We start from the raw sequence: 10,804 nt of genomic DNA on the forward strand, positions 1-10,804 counted from the left end.
GTTTTTTTTTTTTTTTTTTTTTTTGAGTTCTACTGACTCGATTACAACATGTAATATCTGTTCATAGCTACTTTCTCAACATACTGTTAAACACAAAGAGTCAACAAATGATTCCATTGAGGCTCGAACCCACTTCCTTCCACATGGGAGTGTACACCGGATGCCGCTTGACCACAAGGTCTTTGGCTAATTAATGGTTCTTTAATTCGCTGTTTAAGGACAAAACAAAGTCTGGTGAACAAAACCTCATTTGTCGATCTTAACAACAGTGTCTGGTCTGATTGAGGGATTAGATGGGTGCATAATTCAGCATTGATTTTTTTTTTCTTTTTCTTGGATAAAAATAAAATATAATTTAAAATTGATTTTTTTTATTAAAAAAAAAGGGTTTAATTAAAATAATACAGAAGCAGGCAAGCAGCTTAGTAGCCACGTCTCATCTTTCTTCTTCTGGTCCTTGACACATCAATTCAACACATGTCTCCATCGCAAGCGTGCGTCCTCTTCTCGACTTCTCCACAATTTTTGGGGTCCACCCCCCATCCCCAAAAAAAAAAAAAAAAATTCTTCCCTCCTTTTTTCACATTAATAATATAAAAATCTTTACGTTATCATAAGGGCAATCTCAATATATTGTCAGATTTTTGGGATGATTTTTGAGATGGTAACTAGGAGAGAGCACGCGCCTGACTGGGTGTGATTTGTGTGCTCCATGCACATGTTAATGCATTTTCCTTCCCTTATTTTCTTTCATAACGAGCCTCACAAAAAACATCTCCTATAGAAAGACCCAAACCCTTCTCTTTCCTCCACTATGTAATGTTTCTCTAAAAAATCGTGAAAAGCCACTATTGTGATTATTCTAAATTACATTTTCGTAAATTACAATATCATGTGTATTTTATGTTTTTGAAATGTACTATGTGCTTTGAAGAGTTCTAATACCTTTTTATGTATCTCAGACAAAATAATTTTTTTTTCACATGTGATTCCGCCTTCACTATTGTACGTCTCGTCCATCTCCTACTGTCATTGACTACCAATTTGTCATATTTGGTGCATAATTATTAAAATTTTATCACATTTAATCTTCACGATTAATTTTCAAACTAGTCTTGTGTGCATAACTTTAATCAATACTAGCCCTAATATTATTATATTGTGATTTAGGTGAAACTAGTCATTGTGATCCTAACCAGTAATCATCCATGCTTAAACTGAATAAGCTATTAAGTAACTTCTACAGAAAAAGTTAAACTTGACCTTATCACGTTATTTTTATCAAGTCAATTACTCACTTAATTCAACTTAAACTGAAAAAGTTAATAAATTGTCCAAAGTTTTGATGAAGCAACCTATATATGTACATGCAAATAACGCGCGCACACATATATATCAATTCACATAGAATTCAAAGTGTCCCACCTCCACCGCAAGCCACCGCCGCAGGCTGAGCGGCCCCACCAACCGGCACCGCCCCTCGATTTGGTCAGAAATTAGTAAATTTCCAGCTATAAGCATAGCCCCACGATTCCAACAATCATATGTTTCAGACATGCCAAATATTTTCTATTGCCCCCTTTTTAAGTCATTATTAACTAATTAAGAAAAAATATATATATACAATGACATTTTTTTCTAAGCAAATGGTCCCTGGCCCAGATATTATCTTACAAGTGTTTTCGTGGATGTTTCACGTGTTCATGATACAACTCCTTCTTCATACTATACTTTAACAAATATAATTAATTTATTAAAAGTTGTTACATGGCCGCATAGGCAGCTCAGTTAGTCATTGCGTTAAAGGGATCCATAGTTGAGTCTCACCCGCGACAGTGTGGGAGCAACTTCTCAAACTGAGGGGCTCCTTGTGCGCAGTAAACAAATGTTTAGCCTATGTATTCAGCTGAATTATCATGATTTACATCCTCCAAATACTTTGTCGGGTTAGGGTGTGAAGGGCCACTGGGATTGGGGATTCAGTCTTTCGAAAGAAAGATTCTTTAATTAAAAAGTCAGTACTTAGAGTGATTGGTATCATGCTGAGTTAGATACTCCGTATTTACTATAGAGTGGCTTAGTACATACCTGTCAACATTATACATGGATGAGGAGAAAAGCTACAAGCGGCTAAGCTTTACTATAGCTAAAAGTAGGAAATTAAGAAACTGGAGATGATGATGATGATCAATTAAGTAGGTATAGGAAAGTCAAGATGTCTACAACATTGGACATTTTTAATTTAATGGTGTATAGTATCTCAGTCAACATTATAATTCCTACGGTGGACCAATCTGTCACCGACCGACCCTAATTGGCATTTATCTCAAAAAAGGGGCTTTGGATCAGTTCAATCAAGGTGTCATCTTCATCACTGGCCTAACTTTGAATGGAAAAAACAGTAGTGGAGTTGTAGAATTATGAAGATGGCTGCTTCTTTCATGCCGGCCTGCGTCTGCTTGACCCTAATACACAATGTGGATTCAAAGTCCACAACTTGTATGGTTTCCTAATTTCCACCTAGTGGCATGGCCTGTTGTTTTCTCCACCACACTCTAGCTAGGGCATGATTCGGTTGACAGGCTATACGTCCACGAGAACAAAAGAGATTAGGGTGATAAAACATCCAACAAGGTAATAACTAGCATTATGTTTATAGACAACCTAACTGTACATTTACCGTGTTAATGAGCCCCATGGAGAGGCTCATGAAATAGTGGTCTAAACTCAAAACTCCTATTTGTTAGGTATGGGTGCCATCACTAATAGCATTTAATGCTTACGCATTATGAGTCGTTGCATCACAATGGTTGAAGTGTCCATAAAAATTCATAGTTGATGATTATATCTATTTAGTGTGGGGAGGCTCTAGTATAAATAGAAGTTCTAAACATTAGTATTTGGATTTGATCCTTATCGTTTACACTATTACAGGAGATTGAGGTAAATCACATTAGGAAGATCATGTGCAATGGACTTAACTAAGACGGCATTGAGCACATACACCCTGAATATATAGTAATTGCATATTTCTATTGTCACCTGGATACGTGCAAAATGTACATATATGGACAAATTATACTTTGAACCAGGATCTACCTTGCATTGTAAACCTTAATCCAAAAATAACCTTTAGAGTCTGCATCTATAGTTGACACTGAAAAAGTCACTACATGCCACTTGACAACAAGGTTCTTGACAACAATTATCAAGTTACTACATGCCACTTGACAACAAGGTTCTTGACAACAATTATCAAGTTATTTGTTTACATGTACAAAAACTGTTAACAAGGTGCAGAATGCGTTAACAAAAGGTACATAATTTTTGTATCAGGTTTCACAATGCAATATGAACCTGGTCCATGGTATAACAATTGACATATATGACACATTGGCATGTTGTAGAGATTGTGGAGGCCCATCTTTCTAGTTGGATTAAACTTCCACAAAGGAATAGTGGGCCTCCAACAACGAATTAGTCGGCCCACAATTTGCATCTTCAAACGGGTTGTTACGTGGGTTACCCAAACTAAATTCGGGCTCCCATCAAGGTTCTAACTTCTAAGCAGTAAGCATTCTACTCCCCATCGGAAACCCCAATCTAATTAGGAAACAATCGAATCCGCCACCGCCGGAGAGGCGGTACCTCCGCCGTTCATCGCCACCTCTCATCTCCCTCTCTGCATTCCTTTGCCGTTCTTCCCTCTGGGAGCAGCGAGCCTTCAACCCCGTTCTAGCAAAGGTAACGACAATATCAATTTTGCATCTTTTTTTTTTTCTTCAGATTTTTACTTAGGAGTTTATCATGTTAGTATATTAATTAGCTGTATTCGAGCTCATTTCTTTAAGAATTTTTTTGTAGTTATCTTTCTGCTTAAGTTTAGGGTTAGAGATTTTTGGTATTCGGAGTAGTGGTCAATTACCTGCCATGAGCTGAAGTTCTGAAAATTTTCCTTCCCCGAATAATGGATGATGGCATTTTAGTTATGAGTAAACTAGATTGAGGTGAAGGAATCGCGTTTGAGCTAGGAGGGGGGCTTCAGATTTTAGTAATTTAATATTGTTATTATATAATGAATATGGTGGTCACAGAGCAGAATGCATTGTTTGTGTTAGGATTATTTCTTTTAATCTCACATTTTGAGGGGAAGGATAAACATGGATGATGAATGCCATTATAATAAGATAATGTCATGATTTTGTCATATGTATGGTTCTGTTCATTTAAGTGTTATTTAACCCGAAATCATAGAAAATTTTGCTGAAAAGATGAGGCGATGAGACCTAAAAAAGTAATCAATGAAGATGGAAGTTAATAGATCCAGCCTCAGTTGTTGCTAGCCTAATTTTAATTGGGTGCAGCTGGATATCATCTAGTTTATCCATCACTTTCCAGCAAAAGGGGAAAAAATCCCATAGAATTATTTGAAATCTTTTTCTTTTTGTAGAATTAAAAATCAATTTCCTTCTTATTTTTGCTGCATTTTTTCTTGTGTTGCTTGCTTATCTGCTATGGCCAAATGAAGTTTGTTTGATTATTGTTGTCTGTTATTTGAATAGGTGTCGGAGGGCTTGCGTAGCTTATTTTTGTAGATGTGCTATTATTTTTTCTGAGAGCCGATGGATCGACCTCCTCATGATTATGCAGCTGCTATGGCATTTGCCCAACAACAGCACCAAGCGGCTAATATGCAACAGCAGCAACAGTTTGGTTTTCACCCACAGCATCAACAATTTCCTCCATCAGGTCATGGCCCTCCATTTTTACCTCCGCAATCTTCTCTTCAACAGTTCCCTTACCCTCGCCCATCACAGATTCATCCTCATGCTCCACCTCCTCCTCACCTGCTTCACCTACAGCAACAGCAGCAGCATCCTCCCCCAGCTTTTCCACCACACATGCCTCCTCACCTTGCTCCATCACCCTTTCAGGGCCCTTATGACTCTCCACCACCTCCTGCTCCTCCACCTTCTGATCCCGAACTTGTAAAGCGCATCGATAAAGTGATTGAGTATGCTGTCAAGAATGGTCCTGAGTTTGAAGCCATGATCCGTGAAAAGCAGCAAGACAATCCAGGTTATAGCTTCCTATTTGGTGGTGAAGGCCATTATTACTACCGCTACAAGCATTGGATGGCTACACGACCAGCTGGAGGCCCTTTCAATTCTCCTTTCCCATCCTCTTCTATGCAAATGGTGCACCCTCCAAATCCTATGTTGAGTCCTCCATTAACTGCTCCACAGTATAATGCTTCCCCTGCTGGTGGGGCTTCAGCACCAGTGTTGGGCCCGCCTCATTTACATCAACCTCCTTTCCAACCCTTCTATGATCAGCAGCACCCTCAGTCTTTTGGCCGTCCTGATTATGATAATTCATATAGGTCTTTCAAAAGTCATTCTAGACCTCTTCCTCCTGATGTTGACATGGAGTTAAATACTGTCCTCAACAGTCTTACTGGTACAAAAGAGTCAATTAAAGGGGCCAAGAATTGGTTCATGCAGAGGTCTCCATTTATACCTGCTTTGGCCGAGGCTCTTAGAGATAGAGTGTTTTCTCTGGATGATTCTGAAAGGCAACTGCATATTATTTACCTTGCCAATGACATTTTATTTGACAGGTACAATTTCAAAATGTGTTGGTCCTTAACAAACAGGATGAATAATAGTTTGATGATTTCCTTCCAAAAAAAAAAAAAAAGTTTGATGTTGCATTCGAAGATACCTAGCATGAGGGAATATTGAAATCTGATTGTTAATGTTTCCAATTGTGTTTCCTGTGATACACAGCTTGCAGCGGCGAATTAATCCTCGTGAGCTTGACACTGAGGCACTTGCATTTAAACCTGTTTTGGCTTCTATGCTGGCAAGGATTTACCATAATCCTCAAAATAAGGAAGAAAATCAGTCACGACTACAGAAAATTGTGCAGTTTTGGGGCTCCAAGGAAGTTTTTGATCAAGACACAATTCGTGTATTTGAAAATGAGATGATTGGTGGGCTCCCTGCAAATTCTTTTGGAGGTCCTCAACGTGACTTGCCAACTCTTGCTGCAGATCCCTCTGCTGCTACAGGTACCCATACCTGATCATCTTAAGTAGAATTTGCAAGATTTTAATGTGTCTCTGCATTTCCCCAATTATAGTTTAGCCTGTTTTACATGTTGCTACCAATAGTTTCATATTTAGTTAATATTTGTTAGGACTGTTGTAATAGGTTATCTTTAACTTTATTAAAGTTTTAGTGAGATTGTTAATTGTTGCTTATTGATTTTAACACATTGCATGCTCATTGTTTTGAGAATAAAATAAAATTTCTTGATCGTGCAGGAGGAGCAGACCAAAATGTATTACAGTGGAAGCCTGATGGCCAAAGTCCGATCCCAAATTTACCAGATCAAGATAAACAAGTTCCTCATATTCCCTCCATGGCCCCCCAGCAGTTTCACTCTACTTCAGTTCCTCATGCATTTCCCGGGACTTTGCCTATGCCATCTTCAGTTCCACCGTCAAATCTACCACAAACAACACATCTGATGCCAGCATTGACACCAAGTGTGGGTGAAAAGTTGCCTCCGTATCCCTTGTTTCCACCCGGTCTTATTCCCGGGATGGTTAGAAAAATGCAGATAGGCAGTGGGGTGCCTTACTCCCCCTTGAGCCCTTTGGATATCCCGACTGTTATACCGCCCTCTACTGTTTCTCAATCCGAAATTCTTGAAAGAGTATCAAAATTCTTTAGGGAGATTGGTGAGGTTAACCCATCAGAAGGACCCATGAAACCAGCTGATTCACCCGATGAATATGATGATTATGAGAGAGAGCGAGAGCCTCCCATCCGAAAAGGCGGGGCTTGCATCCCTCCCCCACCTAACCTCCAGGATTCCGATGGAAGTGCAGATCCCGAACCAAATAGCTCAGGACGACTGGGACTCGGTGCCAGTGCCAATCCAAATGAGGCCAGTCAATATGACGATGTTTACAGTTCTTACCGGAAACAAAGAAGCACCAATTATCATACATCAATGAGTGCAAGAGCTCCTTCAACTAGGTAGTGAGATGTGTTAACAACTTGAGTTTTGCAGTTATATAGTCCCTAAGAGAGACAAAAGGCATGTGATTAAAACAAAATTTTCTTTTAATTTGTACTCTGGTGTTTAACTTTTGTCATATGAATATTTAGTTTGAACTTGTGCATCTTCTAAATTCTAATCCTGTGATTCTGAACCCATAATTTCATGAAAATCTTGTGAGAAAACTATACAACTTGAATAGGATCTGATGTTTCATATTATTATTCCTTTACCATTCCTTTACAATCCCCTCTATTCATAATAAAGTTTTCATTTTTATGGTTTTCTTGGCATGCAATGCAATTTCAGAGCTTTGCAGTTGCATGTATGTAATCTTGCAAGGGCTGTAAGAATCACAGAGGGAAAGAAAAAGCATATTTCATAGAAAACATAATAATAATCAGAGTTACAGCTTGAAATATTATACAAGGATGGTAAAAAGCAGTAAATCATTCCTTCCTAGGATTTGTCAAATGTTTCACAACAAAACTGGGTTCATGTTAATCCAGAAGAACTACATTAGACTGACTGCTGGCTCATTCTCGTCGTTTTGCTCTTCTTGCGCTCTGTCCTTCCCCTTTGAAATCTGCCAGCCTCGACTTTGGAGTATCGCCATGAGTAACGCTAGATCTTTCAGAAATGCTACCACAAGGATCGCGCAGTTGGTCCCAATGGCGTGATGGACTAGACACATCTCGGCCTGAACTTTTCCTACCAGTACCGTGGTCTCTGAGGCCTGCAACAGCTTTTAGTCTTTGTATTTCTTCCAGATAGCCATATTTCTGACCTACTTTCCCCAGTTCATGGAGTCTCTCGGGGTCTAATCGTTCTTCAGAGTTCTGAATATATCCCGCTCGAGTTCCCCAGTCAATTACTTCAGAAGTGCTCCTCAGAAGCGAAGTGCTTCTTCTGGGTACCTGCCCAGAAACAAAGCTTCTCGTCTTGATTTCATCAACTGAAACTCTACTTGACTCGCGAGCAATGCCAGACGGATAAGCCCACTTGTCGTTCTTGTTAGTGTTGTCCACGTTCAACTCAATTGAATGAAGCTCGCTTTCTGCTGAGTCTTCGCCACACTCCACTACCTCCCCGGAATCATCTTTCTCCTCGTTCTCATAGGAATTAAACCGAGTTTCATTCAAGTATGCAGCAATTTGTTTGCCAATGTCATAATTTGCAGAGCCGTTTCCTTTTACCTTAGGGCTTTTTGTGACTAGGAATGTATCGAGCTGTTTCCTCAGCTTGTTAACTGCAGAATTTTTGTCCTCGAACTCATGTTTGGCATCTGAGAGTTTCATATGAACTCTTTCCTCGCATAATCTGTCAGCTAGTTGGAGCATTACCCTTTCCTTTTTAATCTCTTCATGAATTTTTGCCGATTCCCTATTAAGATCTTCAATCTCGCCTCTATCTTCACCATTTCCCCCCGCTAATTCACTACACGTTTGTTCTATTATTTCCCTCGCTCTCTTCTCGTTTTCAAGCATTTTCACTGCCTTCGTGAACGAAGCTTTTGTTTCTAACAGCTCCTTCCCGAGTTTCTTGTTTAAGCTCTCAGATCTTCGCCTTAGCTTTCTCTCTACCTCAAGTTCATTGGCAATGGACTCAATCGCGCTCTCAATTGCTTTCTTCTCTTTACTCTTCCAGGCCGCTTTCTCTTCAGCAAAACACTTCATAAGGTAACTGATCTCGTTCTGATCTGAACGCTGTTCTTGAATAAGCTGGTTTACCTGCAGGCGCGCCCTTTCAAGTTCGGCATGTAAAGCCGAGACAAGAGACATGCTAGAAGAAGGCGGGTCAGAACGCGCCCAAATCCGGTTGATTATTTTTAGAAGCTCCTTCGACGTTGTCAGAGCAGTGCTAACATCTTTCAGACGGTTTTTAACACCTCCCACCGAGACACTCGTTTGGGATCTGGTCTCCATCTGCAAAACGAGGTAACTGAAATCTCATAATCTTTTTAAACCATTTGAAACAGATGTTCAACGAGCCACATATTTTGGGAACTAAATGTATGATCATATATGCGTTTAGGCCTGAATACGTAAGAGAAAACGAAAAGAAGTTAGCTGTGACCTCAACTAGGCTCGCGCTGCTTAATGAATCTAAAACTCCAACGTTGTGGTTTGCTGTCCTCGACCTGTGGGAAGAACTCGACATCCTCTTCTGGTAACTCCCCGTTCCAGATCGATCCATCCTCTGTTCAAAGAAAGATTTAACGTTAACGTTCTTGATCATCGAAAAACAATAAACGAAAGTGTCAAAGGGCAACCTAAGTAAGTACCTAACTCAAGCTCATAATCAATAAAAGTTGCAGTTAAGATTGTCATTTTTGCTGTCTTTAAGATGCAAACCTAAACATGTAAAACATCACCTGCTGTTTATACTACTCCATAGCCAAATCTGAATTAGATTACAAACAAAAATCATCGAAATAACGAGGACGAACTCAAGCTTACATATCATCAATAAAAATTCAGTTTTGTCAAATCTCAACAAGTGAATATGTGCCATTTTTGCTGTCTATAACATCATCTGCTATTTATACCACTCCATAGCCGAATCTGAATTAGATTACATACAAAAACCATCGAAATAATGAGGATCAACTCATCAACTCAAGCTTACATATAATCAATAAAAAACCAGTTTTGTCAAATCTCAAACAAGTGAATATGTACCATTCCTGAACTAGCTTACAGACAAAAAAAATCATCAAAATAATGAGGATGAACTCAAGGTTATAATCAATAAAAATTTCAGTTAAGATTGTCAAGCTTCAGAAACATAAACTGTAAGATTTTTCCTAATAATATATATTATATATATTAGGGCTTTAATGAAGTAGTGCAAGTTGACTAAGCTTACTAAACAGTTTGGTTAGACTAAATAATTTATAAACTTGGATTGATGGGGTCCAGGATATTCATGATATAGCACATTCAGTTCACTGTACGCATACTGAATAAGCCATCTGTCTGAGTCGAGTATGAGACAAAAATGGCTAACGATCAACCGATCAAGAGGCAACACAACAAGATAACAAGTTAACAACTATGGCTGGAGATCAATACTGCTTCCACTTCAGCGAGGTTAGGTTTCTCGTAGATTATTCAATATCATTAGGTTATGTTTAGATCTAACATAAACATCATCTCCTTCTGTTGATTATTTACAGACAAAAATCATGAAAAATAATGAGGATGAAGGAACTGCACACCTCAGAGACTGGGCTGTGAGATGGATCGCACAAATGGGAAGAAGCAGACCTCATTTTCTCCTTCTTCATCACCGTCTTCTTGTTTCCCCTCACTTCCACCTCCTCCATCCCCTCCGGCGCCGGCGACGGCACTTCATTCATCTCCCAGAGAGTCGCCGCCAGCTTCCGCGCCGAGACAGGCCGCAATGTCCTCGGAGACTCGCCGCCGCCTCTCAGAAACGGCGTCGTTCTCCAGGTCGGCACGGGCGTGTTAGATCTGGACCTTCCCAGCCCGTGCCTGCCCTTCCCCACCACAATGGCCCGCTTGAATCTGTAGCTATGAACTATCGACGACGCAGAAGACGGCGACGAGCAGCCCCTTTTCCGGACTTTGGGTACCAATCCCTCAACCCCCACCCTTTGCATTTGCAAAAAAAAAAACCAAACTTTCTTTCACTGAAGAGACCCCAAATCAAGAAAAACTCTGGGCGTGAATAAAAATCAAATTTTTTTGCTGGATTTTCGCAAAACAAA

At 39.7% G+C, this 10,804-nt stretch overlaps 2 protein-coding genes across 2 annotated transcripts; one reads left to right on the forward strand and one right to left on the reverse strand.

Annotated features, from left to right (window-relative positions):
• The first annotated feature begins 3,560 nt into the window (after nt 1-3,560).
• On the forward strand, nt 3,561-7,275 carry LOC116007095 (calcium homeostasis endoplasmic reticulum protein). The gene is made up of 4 exons (XM_031247682.1): nt 3,561-3,744; nt 4,563-5,620; nt 5,790-6,073; nt 6,329-7,275. Exons 2-4 carry the CDS (start codon nt 4,623-4,625, stop codon nt 7,051-7,053), a joined length of 2,007 nt encoding a protein of 668 aa, XP_031103542.1. The 5' UTR covers nt 3,561-3,744; nt 4,563-4,622; the 3' UTR covers nt 7,054-7,275.
• Nucleotides 7,276-7,433: 158 nt separating this feature from the next.
• On the reverse strand, nt 7,434-10,788 carry LOC116007217 (uncharacterized protein At5g41620-like). Its single transcript, XM_031247829.1, has 3 exons — nt 10,292-10,788; nt 9,148-9,270; nt 7,434-8,996 (listed from the first exon to the last, which is right to left on the reverse strand). The coding sequence occupies exons 1-3, from the start codon at nt 10,694-10,696 to the stop codon at nt 7,608-7,610; spliced, it is 1,917 nt and encodes a 638-aa protein (XP_031103689.1). The 5' UTR covers nt 10,697-10,788; the 3' UTR covers nt 7,434-7,607.
• Nucleotides 10,789-10,804: the final 16 nt, after the last annotated feature.

The sequence above is a fragment of the Ipomoea triloba genome, chromosome 15 (genome assembly GCF_003576645.1).
Source record: "Ipomoea triloba cultivar NCNSP0323 chromosome 15, ASM357664v1".
NCBI lineage: Eukaryota > Viridiplantae > Streptophyta > Magnoliopsida > Solanales > Convolvulaceae > Ipomoea > Ipomoea triloba.